This window comes from Panthera leo (assembly GCF_018350215.1).
Source record: "Panthera leo isolate Ple1 chromosome B3 unlocalized genomic scaffold, P.leo_Ple1_pat1.1 chrB3_random_Un_scaffold_42, whole genome shotgun sequence".
Taxonomy (NCBI): Eukaryota; Metazoa; Chordata; class Mammalia; order Carnivora; family Felidae; genus Panthera; species Panthera leo.
Genome location: NW_024962220.1, coordinates 395,336 through 415,268, shown reverse-complemented (window position 1 = coordinate 415,268; position 19,933 = coordinate 395,336). Strand labels below are relative to the sequence as shown.

Here is a 19,933-nt window from a genome sequence, read left to right as displayed (position 1 = left end):
TCAATATGACAGGGACCCCACTGATCCTCTGGGAGAGGGTCTTGATGTGTTGTGCCTGGAGCTGGCTTACCCCAGATGGGCAGTTGCATGAACACTAGGGGCTTGGAGTACATGGTGAAGAACAACCAGAAGGCAGTGTCCAGCTAGCTGCTCTCAGAAGAGGCTCCTATGCTAATAATCAGGGAATTTTAATGGTGCCTGTCAGCTCTCCTGTCCTATGAGAGCCAATGCTCCGTCTCCCAAATGCACTCCACAAAGGGAATTGTCTCTCCCCATGCGACCCAGGGGATACTCAGACCACAGTTCCCCTTATGGGCCTCTGCCCTCCTCCACAGGAGCACTGCTGTGCCCACCAGACTCCACCCCAATGATGGGATTGACTTTTAAATCTTCAGTCTTTGAGCTCCACGTTTACAGGGGGTTGACTTGTCATGATTAACTTTATAGGTTATCTTGACTGTGTCATGGGTGCCCAGATTCACCACTGTTTCTGTGGATGTCTGTGATTTGTTTCCAGAAGAGACTGGCATTTCCTTCCATGGTTTCTGCCTGGGCATCACCCATTCCATTAGGGTTGTGAATAGAATCTGATGCAGATGGAGGACGAAATCCCTCATTTTTACTTCCCATGTGCTTTTTGAACTGGAATATTGGTCTCCTCTGGCCCTTTTTCTGAGAGTTACATCATCAGCTCTCCACGTTCTGAGACTAGACACTAGTCAGAATCAGACAAGAATTACATCACTGGTTTTCCTGGGTCTTCAGCTTGTGACAGTAGATCATGGGTCTTCTCAACATGTTTAGTTATGGAAACCAATGACCTTTGGGTTCTGTTCCTCAGGGGAATCTTGCCTAATACATGGAGATTGGTTGTCTCTCCTTTACAGTAATTGAATAAAGCTGTAGCTCATTTAAAGTCCTGAGTAGCAAAGAGCTATGAAGAAAGTGTCACGTTGTTGGACTGGGACAAGGGCTGGGTGAGGATAAGGAGGAGCTGTGGGATCCTGTGGTCCTGGCTGCACAGGGAGCGCATCTGGGAATCCTGTAAATGTGCAGCTGTTGTGCCTCAGGAAATCTGTAATTCACTCATGTTGAGGGAACGGAGTAAGCAAGTGCAAACAACTGTGTCTTTGTGCATGTTCGTCTAGTTTCCCTATGACAACCCAGTTGCTAATTCAGAGAGTTAATAGGTAAACACAGAATCATATAACCAGGGAGGCTCCCTGGGGAAACTGCTGTGTGGAGAGGAAGCCCCAGACCCTGACAGGAAACCTGCCTGTAACCTCCATCTGCACCTGCGCCTGGGAACACAAAGGAGAGTTGTGCATAGTGTGCACCCCCTGGTGGTGCTGATCCCCTCCTTCAGGGAGGTTTGTGTCTGGGCTCCCAGTGAGGTCCCCTCACCGTGTCTTTCGCACAGTAATATGTGGCCGTGTCCTCGGTCTTGAGGCTGTTCATCTGCAGATACAGCGTGTTCTTGGCGTTGTCTCTGGAGATGGTGAATCGGCCCTTCACGGAGTCTGTGTAGTATGTGCTACTTCCATCACTATAAATGCTTGCGACCCACTGCAGCCCCTTCCCTGGAGCCTGGCGAACCCAGCTCATTGCATAGCTACTGAAGGTGAATCCAGAGGCCACACAGGTGAGTCTCAGGGACCCGCCAGGCTTCACCAGGTCTCCCCCAGACTCCACCAGCTGCTCGTCACACAGGACACCTGCAGACACAAGACATGTTGGTCAGGAACCTGTCACACATCCACTGTGTCACTCATATCCACTCACAGACTCAGTGTCCCTCGTTCACCATGAATTACCTTTTAAAAGAGCAACCAGGAACACCCAGCCCAGCACAAACTCCATGGTGAGGTGTGTGTGTTCTGTGCTGATCACAGAATGGGAACACCTGGGACTCCCGGGGCTGGGGCTCGTCTCCCAGCTGCACGGTCGGGCTGGGTTGGTTTTATCAGCACAGAAAGGGCCCCATTTGCATGTCCTCTGACATATATATCAAGCTCCAGACTTAGATTTGATTGTGTAAAAGTGAATGACAGAGTTAGGGACACACTTCTACATTAGTTTGTGTGGATGGCGGTGTGACAATATGAAGAATTCTTTTTTTTTTCAGTTTTGGATTTTTACCTATATTAATGGAGGCTTCGGCATAATCTTTAAGAAATATTTACCTCAACAGCATGATCACACATTATTTTCTCTTAAAATATTTTAATTTTTAAAATTATTAATTAGTATTTACTTTTAGTTTTAAAAATTAACATCCAAATTAGTTAGCATATAGCGCAACAATGATTTCAGGAGTAGATTCCTTAGTGACCCTTACCAGTTTAGACCATCCCCCCTCCCACAACCTCTCCAGTAGCCCTGTTTGTTCTCCATATTTATGAGTCTCTTGTGCTCTGTCCCCTCCATGTTTTCATATTATTTTGGTTTCCCTTCCCTTATGTTCATCTGTTTTGTCTCTTAAAGTCCTCATATGAGTGAACTCATATTATTTTTGTCTTTCTTTGACTGACTCATTTCACTTAGCATAATACCCTGTAGTTCCACATAGTTGTAAATGGCAAGATTTCACTCTTTTGATTGCCGAGTAGTACTCCATTGTGTATAGTTACCACTTCTTCTTTATCCATTCATCCATCAATGGACATTTGGCTCTTTCCATACTTTGGCTATTGTTGATAGTGCTGCTATAAACATGGGGGTGCATGTGTCCCTTTGAAACTGAACACCTGTGTCCTGTGGATAAATGCCTAGTGGTGCAATTGCTGGGTCATAGGGGAGTTCTATTTTTAGTTTTTTGAGGAATCTCCATACAGTTTTTCAGAGTGGCTGCACCAACTTGCATTGCCCCCAAAAATGCAAAAGAGATCCTCTCTCTGCATCCTCGTCAACGTCTGTTGTTGCCTGAGTTGTTAATGTAGCCATTCTGACAGGTGTCAGGTGGTATCTCATTAGGGTTTTGATTGGCATTTCCGTGATGATGAGTGATGTGGAGCATTTTTTCATGTGTCGGTTGGCCATCAGGATGTCTTCTTTGGAGAAGTGTCTATTCATGTCTTTTTCCCATTTCATCACTGGATTGTGTTTTGGGTGTTGAGTTTGATAAATTCTTTATAGATTTTGGATACTAACTCTTTATCTGAGATGTCATTTGCAAATATCTTCTCCCATTCTGTCAGTTGAATTTTAGTTTTGCTGATTGTTGCCTCCACTATGCAGAAACTTTTGATTTTGATGAGGTCCCAGTAGTTCATTTTGGTTTTGTTTCCCTTGCCTCTCGGGACGTGTTGAGTAGGAAGTTGGTGTGGCCAAGATCAAAGATATTTTTGCCTGCTTTCTGCTCGAGGATTTTGTTGGCTTCCTGACTTACATTGAGGTCTTTCATCCATTTTGAGTTTATTTTTGTGTATGGTGTAAGCAAGTGGTCCAGGTTCATTCTTCTGCATGTCGCTGTCCAGTTTTCCCAGCACCACTTGCTGAAGACACTGTCTTTATTCCATTGGATAGTCTTTCCTGCTTTGTGAAAGATTTGTTGGCCATATATTTGTGGGTCCATTTCTGGATTTTGTATTCTGTTCCATTGATCTGAGTGTCTGTTCTTGTATTTTTTTTAAATTTTTTGGCATTTATTTATTACTTTTCAGAGACAGAGACAGAGCATGAGTGAGGGAGTGTCAGAGAGAGAGGAAGACACAGAATTCCAAGCAGGCTTCAGGCTCTGAGCTGTCGGCACACAGCCTGATGTGGGATTCTAACTCACGTACTGCCAGATCATGACCTGAGTCAAAGTCAGATGCTTAACAGACTGATCCACTCAGATGCCCCTGAGTGTCTGTTCTTGTGCCAGTACCATACTGTCTTGATGATTACAGCTTTGAAGTATAGCTTGAAGTCTGGGATTGTGATGCCTCCTGCTTTGGTTTTCTTTTTCAAGATTTCTTTGGCTATTCGGGGTCTTTTCTGTTCCATACAAATTTTAGGATTATTTTTTCTAGCTCTGTGAAGAATTCTGGTGTCACTTTGATCGGGATTGCATTGAATATGTAGATTGCTTTGGGTACTATCAGCATTTTAGCAATATTTGTTCTTCCTATTCAGGAGCGTGGAATCTTTTTCCATATTTTGTCTTCTTCCATTTCTTTCATAAGCTTTCTATAGTTTTCAGTGTAAAGATTTTTCACCTCTTTGGTTAGATTTATTCCTGGGTATTTTATGGTTTTTGGTGCTACTGTAAATGGGATAGATTCCTTGATTTCTCTTTCTGTTGCTTCATTGTTGGTGTATAGGAATGCAACTGATATCTCTGCGTTTATTTCATATCCTGCCACTTTGCTGAATTCATGAATCAATTCTAGCAGTTTTTGGTGGGGTCTTTTGGGTTTTCCATATAGAGTATCATGTCATCTGTGAAGAGTGAAAGTTTGACCATCTCCCGGCCAATTTGGATGCCTTTTATTTCTTTGTGTTGTCTGACTGCAGAGGCTAAGACTTCCAATACTATGTTGAATAAAAGTGGCGAGAGTGGACATCCCTGTCTTGTTCCTGACCTTAGGGAGAAAGATCTCAGTTTTTTCCCCATTGAGGATGATATTAGCATTGGGTCGTTCATAGATGGCTTTTATGATCTCGAGGTATGGTCCTTCTATCCCTACTTTCTTGAGGGTTTTTATCAAGAAAGGATGTTGTATTTTGTCAAATGCTTTCTCTGCATCTATGGAGAGGATCATATGGTTCCTGTCCTTTCTTTTATTGATATGATGAATCACATTAATTGTTTTACAGATGTTGAGCCATCCCTGCATCCCAGGTATAAATCCCACTTGGTCGTGGTGAATAATTTTTTAATGTATTATTGTTTCTGGTTGGATAATATCTTGTTGAGGATTTTTGCATCCATGTTCATCAGGGAAATTGGTGTATAGTTCTCTTTTTAAGTGTTGTCTGTGTCTGTTTTTGGAATCGAGGTAATGCTGGCTTCATAGAAAGAGTTTGGAAGTTTTCCTTCCATTTCTATTTTTTGGGAACAGTTTCAAGAGAATAGGTGTTAACTCTTCCTTAAATGTTTGGTAGAATTCCCCTGGAAAGCCATCTGGTCCTGGACTGTTGTCTTTTGGCAGATTTTTGATTACTAATTCGATTTCCTTACCAGTTAAGGGTCGGTTCAAATTTTCTATTTCTTCCTGTTTCAGTTTTGGTAGTGTATATGTTTCTTGGAATTTGTCCATTTCTTCCAGATTGCCCATTTTATTGGCATATAATTGCTCATAACATTCTCTTATTACTGTTTTTATTTCTGTTGTGTTGGTTGTGATCTCTCCTCTGTCATTCTTGATTTTATTTATTTGGGTCCTTTCCTTTTTCTTTTTGATAAAACTGGATAGTGGTTTATCAATTTTGTTAATTCTTTCAAAGAACCAGCTTTTAGTTTCATTGATGTGTTCTACTGTGTTTTGGTTTCGATAGCACAAATTTCTGCTCTAATCTTTAGTATTTCCTGCTTTCTTCTGGTTTTGGGTTTTATTTGCTATTCCTTTTCCAGCTCTTTAGTCATAAGGTTAGGTTGTGTATCTGAGATCTTTGTCCCTTCTTTAGGAAGGCCTGAATTGCTATATACTTTCCTCTTATGACCGCCTTTGCTGCATCCTAGAGGTTTGCGTTGTGGTGTTATCATTTTCATTGACTTCCATATACTTTTCATTTTCTTCTTTAACGGCTTGGTTAGCCCATTCATTCTTTAGTAGGTTCTCCAGTCTCTAATTATTTATTACCTTTCCAAATTTTTTCTTGTGGTTGATTCTGAGTTCATGGCATTGTGGTCTGAAAATATGCATGGTATGATCTCGATCTTTTTGTACTTACTTAGGGCTGATGTGTGTCCCAGTATATGATCTTTTCTGGAGAAAGTTCTATGTGCACTGGAGAAGAGGCATATTCTGTTGGTTTAGGATGAAATGTTCTGAATATATTTGTTAAGTCCTTCTGGTCCAGTGTGTCATTAAAAGCCATTGTTTTCTTGTTGATTTTTTGATCAGGTGATCTGTTCATTGTTGTGAATGGGGTGTTGAAGTCTCCTACTATTATGGGATTCTTATCGATGAGTGTCTTTATGTTTGTGATTAATTGATTTCTATATTTGGGTGCTCTCACAATTGGCGCATAAATGTTTACAATTGTTAGGTCTTCTTGGTGGATAGACCCTTTGATTATGAATGATATAATGCCATTCTGCATCTCTTGATGCAGTCTTTATATTAAAGTCTAGATTGTCTAATATCAATATGGCTACTCTGGCTTTCTTTTGTTGAACATTAGCATGATAGATGGTTCTCCATCCCCTTATTTTCAATCTGGAGGCGTCTTTAGGTCTAAAGTGGGTCTCTTGTAAAAAGCATATAGATGGATCTTGTTTTCTTCTCCATTCTGTTACCCTATGTCTTTTGATTGGGGCGTCGAATCCATTGACGTTTAGAGCGAGTACTGAAAGATATGAGTTTATTGCTATTATGATGCTTGTAGAGTTGGAGTTTATGGTGGTGTTCTTTGGTCTTTCTACATTTGTTGATTTTGGTATTTATTTATTTATCTATCTATCTATTTATTTATTTATTTATTTATTTATTTATACAGATATATTTTCATCTTTTCTCCCCTCAGAGATTCCCGCTTAAAATTTCTTGCAGGGCTGGTTTAGTGGTCACAAACTCATTTAATTTTTGTTTGTATGGGAATCTTTTTATCTCACCTTCTATTTTGAATGACATCCTTGCTGGATACAGAATTCTTGGCTGCATATTTTTCTGATTTAGCACACTGAATACATCCCGCCACTCCTTTGTGGCCTGCCAAGTTTCTGTGGATAGGTCGGCTAACCTGATCTGTCTTCCCTTGTAAGTGATGGACTTTGTTTCCCTGTTGGTTTTATGATTGTCTCCTTGCCTGAGTACTTGGTCAATTTGATTATGATGTGCCTTGTTGATGGTCGGTTTTGGTTGAATCTAATGGGAGTCCTCCGTGCTTCCTGGATTTTGATGTCTGTGTCTTTGCCCAGGTTAGGAAAGATTTCTGCTATGATTTGCTCACATAACCCTTCCACCCCTATTTCTCTCTTCCACTTCTGGGACCCCTATGATTCTCATGTTTTTCCTTTTTAATGAGTCTCTGATTTCTGTAATTCTTAAATGTTGCTCTTTTGCCTTAATCTCCCTCTTTTTTCCTGCTTCATTATTCTCTATAAGGTTGTCCTCTATAACGCTGATTCTCTGTTCTGCCTCATCCATCTGTGCCACCGCTGCATCCATCTGTGATTGCAGCTCAGTTATAGCATTTTAAATTTCATTCTGGCTATTTTTTACTTCTATCTCTGCAGAAGGGGATTGTAATCTATTTTTGACTGCAGCTAGTATTCTTATTATTGTGATTCTAAATTCTGGTTCAGACATCTTGCTTATATCTGTGTTGGTTAAATCCCTGGCTGTCGTTTCTTTGTGGCCTTTCTTTTGGGGTGAATTCCTTCGTTTTGTCATTTTGAAGGGAGAAAAGGAATTAATGAGGTCACAAAATTGAAATTAAAAGATAAAATTACAGAAATATTAAAATTAAAAATTAATCACACACACACAAATTGAATGGAATATGCTATATCCTAGGTATGTTTTGTTCTAGGTGTGGAAAGTGGATTGACAGATTAGAGAAAAAAATGGGAGGGGGAGAAAAAAAGGAAATAATTTGAGAATTTGAAAAAATGAATACACTGAAGTAGACTAAAATGAGATGATGGGAGTAAAATAGAGTTTGAAAAAATATAGAGAAAAGTAAAGAATATAGTAGAAAAAATAAAGAAAAATATTTTTAATAAAAATTAAAAATAAATGTGATTTTTTTCTTTTTCTGTATTCTAGAAAAAAGAGAGGAAACAAAAAAGAGAAAAAAGATACAAAAAGGAAAAAAAGGAAATCATTGGAAAATTCAAAAAGTGAATACACCATAGTAGACTAAAATAAAATGATGGAAGTAAAATAGAATTTGAAAAAATTTACATAAAAGCAATCAATATAGTAAAAAAATTAAAGAAAAATATTATTAATAGAAATTGAAAGTAAAATGAAGTTTTTCTCATTCTGCATTCAAGAAAAACTACAGAAACGAAGAAGAGAATAAAAAGAAAGAAAAAATAAAAAGAAAACCGGAAATTTGAAAACGGGAATACACTGAGGTAGAGTAAAATAAAATGATGGAAGTAAAATAGAATTTGAAAAAAAATACAGAAATGTAAAAAATATAGTAATAAAAATTAAAGAAAAATAGTTTTAATAATAATTGATAATAAAAATAATTTTTTCTGTTTCTGCATTGAAGAAAAAGAAAAGAAGTTTAAAACAGAAAAAGAAAAAAAAAGAAAGAAAATTGACTAGATGTACTGGCTAACAGATTGATGTAGGACTGAAATTACTTCCTTATCCCCCAGATGTCAGTCTATTTAGCTCTTTATAGTCCATGAGTAAGCGGCAGTGAGACTTGTGTCCCTGAAGAGCCCTGTTGGCCCATTTGGGGGGGGGGGGGCTCAGTGTAATGGCTCCGCTCTCCAGTAGATGGCGCTTTTATGCTCCTGGGGTAGATAGTTTCGGTGGTTGTAGGTGCGACTGCACATGCGCGGGAGAGGTGAAAATGGCACCACTCAGCTACCCAGTCTGTTCTCCTGGATCAACAATTGCGCACCCATCCTCTGTCTTCAGCCCTTGTCCACTCCCTGCTCCTTCACTCTCCGTGACCAGGCCCCAGGCCGCACCTCTCTCCCAAGTTTTGTCACAGATGCGGCTGTTTTCCCCGGTGCCTTATGTCCAAAGGACCGCGGCTTTGACCTGTTCTGCCCCTCTGTGGGAGGGTCTCACCAAGCAATGTCCGAATGAGCAATGGCCGAATATCAGCCACACCTAGGAATGCTTGCTGGACCCTGTTGTTGTTGGTGACCTGAGACTTTGGCCAGGTGCCAGCCCGCCCCAGAAAGAGTTCGCGAGAGAGTGTAGCAGCAGCGTTTCATGGATTATGGAAAATCACAACACACGTCTGGCACCAGGCTTCACCCTAAACGACCTTGTTCCAGCACCAGCGAATGTGGCCGTTTTTGGGGGTCTGCTGGGACCAGATGGCCTTGGCAGTCTCCTCCAAATGTCCTTCCAGCAGTGCAACTGCCTCTCCCGGTGTGGCCTGAGAACATCCCGGACCCCACTCTGTTCCTGGGATTCTCCCTTCCCACCAGAGCACCTCCAGGTATCGAGCTGTGGAGTTGCAGCCTTTGCACTCCCCTTGTTTACAGTCTTAGTGGAATTTACATACTCTCCTTTCTCCTTTCTCCCTTTTTAGTTGAGTCCCTGTGGCTGTTTCCAATTTTCCACTTTCTCTCCAGCTGCTTTTGGGGAGGGGTGCTTTTCCTTTATTCTCCCCCACTCCCCAGTCTCCGTCCTCTCTCCGCCTGCAAAAGCACCTCCCTTCCTGCAGCTTCATGCTCCCCAAGGTCCCCTCTCCACGCCACGTACTGTTGAATTCTGTGGTTCAGGTTGTGCAGATTGTTGTGTTAATCCTCAATCAGTTTTCTAGGTGTGTAGGATGGTTTAGTGTTGGTCTGGCTGTATTTCATGGACGCGAGACACACAAAAATCTTCCATGTTGTTTCCGCCATCTTGTCTCCTCCCCCATTGACTGCCTAATTTTCAATTGAACATTTGAGGATATTATGCCACTCCCTTCTTTCCTGCAGGTTTCTGTGGACACTTCTGCCATAATCTTTTTTCATCTTCCTGTATTCGTTAGCAAACTCTTCTGTCTTCATGCTTATAGTGTTTTTTTTTTTAAATATGTGTATTTTGTGAATTTTACTTTGTTATGTCTCAGAGTCGGCCTGCTTTTTTTTTTTTTTAATTTTAATGGGAATTCTCTGTGACTCATAGATGTGGACATAGTCTTCCTTCACCATTTAGTGGAAATTTTCCACTCCAATGCGCTCAGACAAAACTTCTCCCCTTTTTTCTCCCTGTCTTCTTCTTCTGGGACTCCTTTGAAAATAATTTTATTACACTTTATGGAGTTGCTGATTCCCTAAGTATACGTTTGTGATGCAATATTTTAATTTTCCTCTTCTTTCCTGCTTCATTTCTCACAAAATTTTATCTTCCATGTCACTTACTCATTCATCTGCTTCTTTCTGCCTTGAGTTCATTATATCCAATCAGGTTCACGTCTCGGTTATAGCATTTTAAAAATTTCATCCTGACTGGGTTTTAGGTCTTTTCCATCTGTAGTCAGGGTATCGTCATGTCTTCTAGGCTTTCTCAAGCATAGCTAGTATCCTTATGATAGTTCTTAAAAGTTCAGTTTCCTTATGATAGGTATTAAATTCTGTTTGAGGCTTATTATTTATATGTGTTTTAATTATATCCCTGGCAATGTCCTTTATGGCTTTTTCTTTTGGCATGAATTCCTCCATCACTCTGTATGTCCATGTCTCCGCTTTCTTTTTTTTTAAAGTTTTATTTTTATTTTTGAGACAGAGAGAGACCGAGCATGAATGGGGGAGGGTCAGAGAGAGGGAGACACAGAATCTGAAACAGGCTCCAGGCTCTGAGCTGTTAGCACAGAGCCCGACGCGGGGCTCGAACTCACGGACCGCGAGATCATGACCTGAGCCGAAGTCGGCCGCTAAACCGACTGAGCCACCCAGGTGCCCCTCTCCGCTTTCTTAAGTGTTTTAGTAAAATCCTGTTATGTTTTCTGCTTCTAGAGTAGTGTCTTTTTTGAGAAATGTTTACATACTGTTGACAACCTGACATTCTGGAAGCATTTCTTGCATGTGTTGTGTGCACTGTGCTGTCATGTATTGGCTGCTCTGTCCCTCAGGTCAGTCCTCTACAGAGTTCTCCTTGCCTCCAGGGGAGAGTTTTTCAACTTTGTCCATAGTGTGAGTTTTAACTAGGTGAGTTTGGTCTCCTTATTAAAAGAGGCTAATTCCTATTTCCCCTAGAGGTGAAGCTATGCCTCACTATATGGTCAGTAGACTTGGGGCCTGTGGGGGTATATGGTGGTCTTTGGAGGGAGGGGTGCAATGGTGATCTGGGTTGTAGGCACTCTTTCCCTAGTAAGGAAGCACCTGAGGAAGGAAAGGTGGGTATGTCTTGGTGTCAGTGGCTCAGTATCTACTGGGGGGTGTTGTGCTGCTCACTGAATTCTGTCCATGATAATTTGTGGGAGGAAATATTGGCATCAGCTCCTTCTCTAGTCCCTGCAGTTGGAGTTTCCAGCCACCCCTGTTCAGGAAGCCCTCACATAGAACAATCTGTACTCATGGGTCCCAGGCTTCCTTCAGAACCTGGCCTTCACCCTGCCTTTGTCCAATCCATTGGCACACCTGGCAGCTCAGGGCTCTTCTGTTTTATCTCAGGAGCTCTAGCTGGGTGTGAGTACACCAAATTGTATGAACTCAATGTGACAGGGACCCCACTGATCCTCTGGGACAGTGTCTTGCTGTGATGTGGTTGGAGCTGGTTATCCCAGAAGGGCAGTTGCATGAACACTAGGAGCTTGGAGTTCATGGTGAGGAAGAACAAGAAGGCAGCATTCAGTTAGCTTCTCTCAGCAGAGGCTCCTATGCTAATGACCAGGGCAGTGCAATGGTGCCTGTCAGCTCTCCTGCCCCATGAGGGGCAATGCCCTGTCTCCCAAATGCACTCCAAGAAGGTAACTGTCTCACCCGTTATGACCCAGGGGATCCTCAAACCGCAGCCGTCCCTATGGACCTCGGGGCTCCTTCTCCACAGGAGCACTGCTATACCACCAGGGTCCACCCCAGTGATGGCATGGAGTTGTAAATCTTCAGTTTTTGAACTCGACATTTACAGCAGGCTGACTTGTCATGATTACGTTTATGTGTCATCTTGACTGCGTCATGGGTGTCCAGATTCACGACTGTTTCTGTGTATGTCTGTTATGAGTTTCCAGAAGAGATTGGCATTTCCATCCATGGTTTCTTTCTGCCTGGGTATCACCCATTCCATCATAGTTCTGAGTAGAATCCAATGCAGAGGGAGGAAGAATTCCCTCATTTTTACTTCCCATGTGCTTGGTTGAACTGGAACATTGGTCTCCTCCTGCCCTTGTTCTTAGAGTTACATCATAGGCTCTGCAGGTTCTGAGACTACACACTAGTTCAGAATCAGGCGAGAATTATACCACAGGTTTTCCTGGCTCCCCAACTTGTGACAGTAGATCATGGGACTTCTCCACATATTTTGTCATGGAAACCAATGTGCTTTGGGTTCTGTTGCTGGAGGGAATCCTGACTAATACATGCAGATGATTTATCGCTTGTTTAGAGGAATTGAATAAAGCTGTAGCTCATTTAAAGTCCTGAGTAGCAAAGTGCCAGGAGGGAAGTGTCACATTGTTTGATTGGGACACGGGCTGGGTGAAGATAATGGGGAGCTGTGGGAGCTTGTGGTCCTGGCTGCACAGGGAGTGCATCTGGGACTCATGTAAATGTTCAGCTATTGTGCCTCAGGAAATCTGTAATTCACTCCTGTTGAGGGACAGGAGTAAGGAATGCAAACAACTGTGTCTTTGTGCATGTTAGGGTAGTTTTCCTAGGAAGACAATGATCTAATTCACACAGGTAATAGGTAAACACAGAATCCTGTGTCCATAGAGGCTCCCTGGAGAAACTGCTGTGTGGACAGGAAGCCCCAGACCCTGAGAGGAAACCTGCCTGTAACCTCCATCTGCACCTGCTCCTGGCAACACAAAGCAGAATTGTGCATAGTGTGCGCCCCCCGGTGGTGCTGATCGCCTCCTGCAGGGAGGTTTGTGTCTGGGCTCCCAGCGAGGTCCCCTCACCCTGTCTCTTGCACAGTAATATGTGGCCTTGTCCTCGGCCTGCAGGTTGTTCATTTGCAGATACAGCGTGTTCTTGGAGTTGTCTCTGGAGATGGGGAGTCGGCCCTTTACTGAGTCTGTGTAGTACGTGCTACTTCCATCATCATAAATATATGTGAGCCGCTACACCCCTTTCCTGGAGCCTGGCGAACCCAGCTCATTCCATATCTACTGAAGGTGAATCCAGAGGCTACACAGGAGAGTCTCAGGGACCCCCCAGGCTGCACCAGGTCTCGTCCAGACTCTGTCAGCTTCACGTCACCCTGAACACCTGCAGACACAAGACATCTTGGTCAGGAAACTGTCACACATCCACTGGTCTCACTCATATCCACTCACATACTCAGCATCTCTCGTTCACCATGAATTACCTTTTAAAAGAGCAACCAGAAACACCCAGCCAAGCACAAAGTCCATGGTGAGGTGTCTGTTCTGTCCTGATCAGAGGATGGGAACACCTGGGACTCCGGGGGCTGGGGCTCCTCTCCCAGCTGCAGAGTCTGGGATGGGCTGGTTTTATCACCATAGAGAGGACCCCATTTGCATGTGATCCAACATATATATCAAGCTCCAGTCTTAGATTTGATTCTTTAAAAGTGAACAACAGGGTTAGGGACGCACTTGTAGTTTAGTTTGTGTAGATGGTGCTGTGACAATTTGAATAATTGTATTCAGTGAGTACAGGTGTATTTGCAGTCCTGTGTGCATTTTTACAGGTCTTTCATCAACATAGATCATTTTCACTCTACAAGTATTTGACATACTTTTTGAAGTTTAACCCAAAATACTTTATTCTGCCATTTTCACTTGTATAATTTTGTTATTTATTTTGCATGTATTTTCATGCTGGTGTGTAGAATCACAGGTGGTTTGTTTTTATTTATTTTCTTTGTTCATTTTGTATCCTGCTCTTTTCCTCATTTAAAAAAAACTGGTTCTAATATTTTTTGTGGTATCTCTAGGATTTTGTTATGTTTAAGATCAATATCACCTGCAAACAAGTAATTTTCCTTCCTCCTTACTGATTTAAATGTCTTTTATTTTTTTTATTCCCTATTTTTTTTCTGGTTACGTCTTCCAGTTGTAGGAGAAGAACGCTTTTCCTTTTTTTTCTTCTGGGATTTAGCCAGTGTAAGGATTCAATTGACATAAGACATATCTACAGGAGAGAATAATTTCATTTTGTAAGTGCATGGCCTTCCTAATGACATGACACCCAGAGAAAGGACAAAGCAGGTGGCACTTGTGTCTTTCAGACAACAAAACATTGGATTTGGCAAGAGTTAAGTTTGGGGTATTATGTTAGTCACCAAGTAAGTAGGTTTGTTTGCATAGCCTTCTTGTCCCTGTATTCTTTATTCTGGTGCTAACGATGGTTCTTCCCTCTTGGTACACGGGAGGGAGATTTATATCCTGCTGTCAAGGGACGATGGAGAGTCTGAGTGTACTTGGACTCTGTCTCAAGTGACTTTCACCCAAATAAGCAGTGTGACAAGATGACATAGTTTGAGGTGGCGTATGTATTCTTCACGTTATCATGGGGAACACTTATGTTAGGGGTGACCATCATTGCCTGGCTCCTGATTTGCCAGGAAAGTCTTCTGCATTTTACCGTTCAATATGCTGTCAGGTGTGGGCTTTTCATAGTGGCCATGATCATGTGGAGGTAATTTCCTTCAGTCCCTTTTTAATTGGGTTCTTTTTAAATGATGAACATGTGTTGATTTTTGTCTAATGTTTTTTTGAATCAATTAATGATGGCTTTGATTCAGTCATTCCCTCTGGTAATGGAGGACATCACATTTATGCATCTGTGTATGTTAAAGGATCCTTGCATCCCTGGATGAATCACAGTGGATTATGTTGTATGCTCCTCTCAATGTTCTGTTGAATTCAGTATGCTCAGATTTTGTGAAGGAATTTTGCATGTATGTTCATTTGAGATAGTGTCTTGTAGTTTCCCTTCTTGTGGTGTCTTTCTTTGGTTTTGGTGTGAAAACAATGCTGTCCTCACAAATTTCATTTGGGAGTACTGTTTTTTTTATCAGTGTTCTGTAATAGTTTGAGAAATATTAGCATTAATTCCTCTTTAAATACTTAGTAGAAGTTTTAATAAAGCCATGGACTCCTAGGCAGATTTTTTGGAGGGTGAGGTTTTAGATAGAGAAATCTTACTAATTTTTCTTTTGTTCATTTTGTATTTTTCCATGATACAGTCTTGGTGGCCTACATTATGGCATAAAATGTGTAATTTGTTCCTGGTGATCTAATTGTTGGCCTATAAATACCTAAGTTTTTCTTTAATGATCCTTTTCATGTCTTTATTTCAGTTTTGTCTCCATTTTCAATTCTGATGGCATTTGTTTGAGTCTTCCCTATTTCCCCTGGCTACCTATTTGTTTCAAATTTTACATACTTTTCCAAATACAAATTTTTATGTAATTGATTTGTTTTCTGTATTTGTGATAGTCTCTATTTTCTGTCTGCTTTATATTTTTATGGTATTTTCATGTTTATCTTGTTATGTCAATAAAAATGCCAATGAGTTTTTTAAGGAATCTGAAAAATATACAATTCATATGAAAGCACACAACACATGGAAGCAACAAAACAATCATGACATCGAGAGAACCTGGATACATCACACTTCTCTCTTTCTAAAGATATTGCAGAGGTACATTAACCACAACAGTGTGCTGCTGGCATCAAATGAGACATTTAGGCCAGTGGAGCTCATTACGGAGCCCAGAAGTAGAAGTTTGCAGATGCAGTGAGCAAATCCTCCACGAGATTTCCAACAATGCACAGTGGGGGGAAGATAGTGTCTCTTAAACATGGTGTTGACTAGGGGCACCTGTGTGGCTCGGTAAGTTAAGCATCCCACTTCCACTCAGGTCATGATCTCACGGTTTGTGGGTTCGAGCCTCACATCAGTCTCCTGCTGACACCTCAGGGCCTGGATTCTGTTTCTGCCTCTATCTCTGTGCCTCCCTACTCATGATCTGTCACTCTCCCTCAAAAACAAAGTAAAAAGTAAAAAATAGTATTGATATATACATGCCAAATAATAACATTTGGCCATAATCTTGCTTCATACACAAAAAAATCTTAAAATGGATGAAGGATTAAGAAGAACACTTGAACCTAAATGCCTTCAAAGAAAACATGAAAGATAAATATGACATTCACTTGAGAATGGTTGATTTGATATAAAAGCAAAGTCACAGAGAACAAAGAAGGCAAGGGGGACTACATCATACTAGAAAAGGAGCAAGCAAATATTTGCAGAGCTAGAAGGCAGTCTATGGGAGGGTAGACATTACAATAAAAAATATCGAAAAGGAGTTAATATCCAAAATGCAGGAGAGACAATAAGGTGTTCTCATTTCCCTGCCATCAGACCATACCTCAAGCTTCCCCCTTTCCCTAATGGAGACCCACCTCCATTCAAAGTGCTCCTCAGAGGATGAGTCTTAAAAGATGTGCCTACTAGTGTCTGGGCCTCACATGCACAAGAGGATGGATTGCCCCCAGTGCAGAGCCTGTGCTCAGGGGGCCTGAGAAAGGAACTGCCCCCACCCATCAGTAGCCAGATGCCCTGTCTTGCTGCAGAGGGAGGACCTGACCCTGTGATAGACTCTGTTACCCCAGGATGTTCTTGCTTTACCTCCTCACCGTGTAACACCTCGATCTTGTGAGTAAAGAAAGAACAGAATTTGATTCAGAAGACAAAGTTACTGATTTGTACAATGTAGGAACCATAAAGTCTTTTGTCATCTATTACCCCCACCCCCATCTTTTGTCCCTAACTGGGCTGCCACTCATGTCTCAATTCCTGGTGATGAAGATGCATTACTGGAATGAACATCTGCTCAACTTTCTTGTCAATGCCATTGCACTCTGATTCACAAGTTCTCTTTTCATGTATGCTTGGGGAAGGCAACTAAGTTGGGCTCAATAGTACTCCAAGTTCTTGAAGCCAACTTACATTCTGTGCCTTCACCCAAGGCTGCAATCTTGTTTAGTATGTCTGTGACTTTTCACTGTATTACCAAAGGAGCCAGAGAGCCCTTGCAGACTCCACCACCCTCCTAAAGCACCAGCCGGTCAGGGCCATACACCCTCCTGTCTTCTTAATGTCCATGGTTGCAAACAGCTACTGCCAACGAGGACTATGTCACAGTGCTTCAAAACTCCCCACAAAGTGTCTTGTCAGAGTTTCACATCCCTCTCACTGGTACAAATATGCAGTTGCAAAAGCTTCTAAGAAAACCTGGCTCCTGCTTCCCAAGGACCCCTATCTTCACTGCCTTTGCTCTGTCTCTGTGAGCCCCTCACCCCTACCTGATGCTGCCACAGATTTCTTTTCGTGGCTTTCAGAGTCATTGACCTACTTTAAAGTGTTAATATTAGCTCTGTGCACACCGCGAACTCTTATGTGTCTGAATATCAATAACATGTTTCACCTCTCATTCCATGGAAATGGAGTGGCTGCAGGTATCCTGCGACAACCTGTGCCTCTCGGATATGTCCTATAACTTTCTTCCCATGAAAATTAGACCTTGGGCCATCAGGCCCCACTGCATGCTTGTACCCCCACAGCTGCTGTCTGGATACAATAGGATCCCCAGTCACCTCTGTATTCCTCTCTGACAAGTTTGTAATTTCCAGGCCCACCACCTACCTACCAGCAGGCCACTGACCAACCCCTCCATCATCTTGTGTCATGTTAACAGTTTAAGTTGGGCTATCCCACTCCCCTCCCTAAAAAGGGAGACCCAGGGCACCTGGGTGGCTCAGTTGGTGGGCGTCCTAGTTCAGCTCATGTCATGATTTCACGGATTGTGAGTTTGAGCACTGCATCAGACTCTGTGCTGTCAGCTCAGAGCCTGGAGCCTGCTTCAGATTCTGTGTCCCCCTCTCTCTCTGCTCCTCCCAACTCACACTCTTTCTCTCAAAAATAAATACACTTTAAAAAAATTTAAAAGGGGGGACCCTACTTCATTCCACATGATTGCCCTCAGCTGCAGGAATGGTTTCTGGGACATCTGGTGGTCAACCCTGAGTTTTATTTAAAAAAAAAAATTTAACATTTATTTTTTATTGAAAGACAGAGACACAGGGCATGAGCAGGGGAGGGGTAGATAGAGTGGGAGACATAGAATCTGAAGTAGGCTCCAGGCTCTGAGCTGTCAGTACACAGCCCGATGTGGGGCTTGAGCTCACAAACTGCGAGATCATGACCTGAGCTGAGGTCCATAGCTTAACCAACTGAGCCACCCAGGTGCCCCACCCTGACTTCTGTTTTGTGACAGCTTCTGTATGTGGGGAAACATAGGAGCCACTCAGGCCAGTTTCCCTACTAGAAGTACTCCAGGCGTCCTCTCTGCCTGCTGTGAAATCAGCCTAAGCCACTGCACTCCCAGGTTTTCCCAAGCTTGCACATCTGCAAAGGGAAAGACCGCCACTATTCACAGCCATTCCAGACATGCCCTGGAGTCTTCAGGGCTGTTGGCACCCTCTGGAAATCCCACAGGTCCTAACCGCCATGAGTACCAGAGGACAGAGGACATTTTTCCAGCAGGCCTATAATTGCTGCCCTATTATACGCAACTGATCTTTCTGCTAAAATTGCTAACAGTTACTCTCCAGCCCAAACCGTGAGGAGACTGTCACTATCTCTCCAGCGACCGACAGAGCTCACAAGGCTGTCAAATACACAGCCAAGATCAGAGGCCCCTGTCCTTTCCTTCACTTTAGAAGCCTGCCTTTTTCCTTGACTTGGACTATTGTTTATCATGTAAGTTCCTCACAATGGGAAAAGACAGGTGGACAGATAATGATCAGATGGGGTGTACATTGGGGTTGAGTGGGCCTCCTGAGACCCCTTTCTTCTCTCCTTTGGTCTTGCACCAACCCCATCAGATGGGATAATTAAGAAACTGAGAGACAGCGGGTTCTTCCCAGGCACCCACTAAACCTCTGACTAAATTATTTCCCAGGGCACTACTTGTAAATCTCTCCAAGTTTTGTAAAATATCAGCAGGCCCCAGCGAGTCCCTCTAGCCCCTCCCTACCCACTGGGGCTCTCCAGATGGATTTGACAAATTGGCTTCCTGTTTGGTTAATGGCTGCATGTTTGGTGGATGGATTGATGCTGTCTGACTGGACATGCCAATGCCACGACTGTGGTAAAGAATGTAATGCCTGAAATGGTTCCTGGATTTGCCATTCCATTACGGATTTAGCCAGACCAAGGAACTCACTTCAGCACATAGACAAACTACGTACTTGCAAACTTGGGGGTGATAATTAGAATTTCATACCCCACATCATCCTTAATCATCACAGAAGAGGATGATGAGGATATGTGGATTAGGGGAACAGATATGGAACATGAAAAACTAGACACAAAATTCCTTCAGGGAAAATCTGCCTGGAAACTGGCCTGGAACATCCAGAATCATTGTCCTTGGCCCTTAATGAGATTTGGAATGCTCCAAATAGCAGGCAGGGACTGACCCCCCTTTGCAACAGTATTTTCGAAAGGAATCCTTAACCCTTTCTTTACTGATTGGGTGAACTTCATGATAACTTATATGACCAAGTTGATGCCATGCATAGCCATGTCCAAGAACTAACAGGTACACTTGGGTCATATCATCCACAGACAATAAGAACATGGCCTCTGCCACTGACTAGCCTTGCCACCCTTTCTACAGAATATGGGACGCTCATCAGGTCTTCAGAGAGCACCCAGTGCCACCTCGCTGAGAGGGACCTTATGACGAACTCCTAACCGACTACACTGCCATCAGAATAAGGGAAAGATTCTTCTGGATTCACGCAAGCTGCACAAAATAGTTCCAGATCGCCATTGTCAAGACCGTGGATGACCATCCCCATGATGACCATTGGTAAGGATTCCCAGAGCCAATTCCCAGGCTTCAGAAGCACATGGCATCACATAGTAGGTCACGAATCAAAAAACTGCATT

The 19,933-nt window shown here is 42.5% G+C and overlaps 1 gene segment (V, D, J or C); it reads right to left on the bottom strand.

Annotated features, from left to right (window-relative positions):
• Positions 1-1,112: 1,112 nt before the first annotated feature.
• Positions 1,113-1,860, bottom strand: LOC122212727. The segment is given in 2 exon segments: positions 1,113-1,715; positions 1,815-1,860. Coding segments are annotated over 2 exon segments (399 nt in total).
• Positions 1,861-19,933: the final 18,073 nt, after the last annotated feature.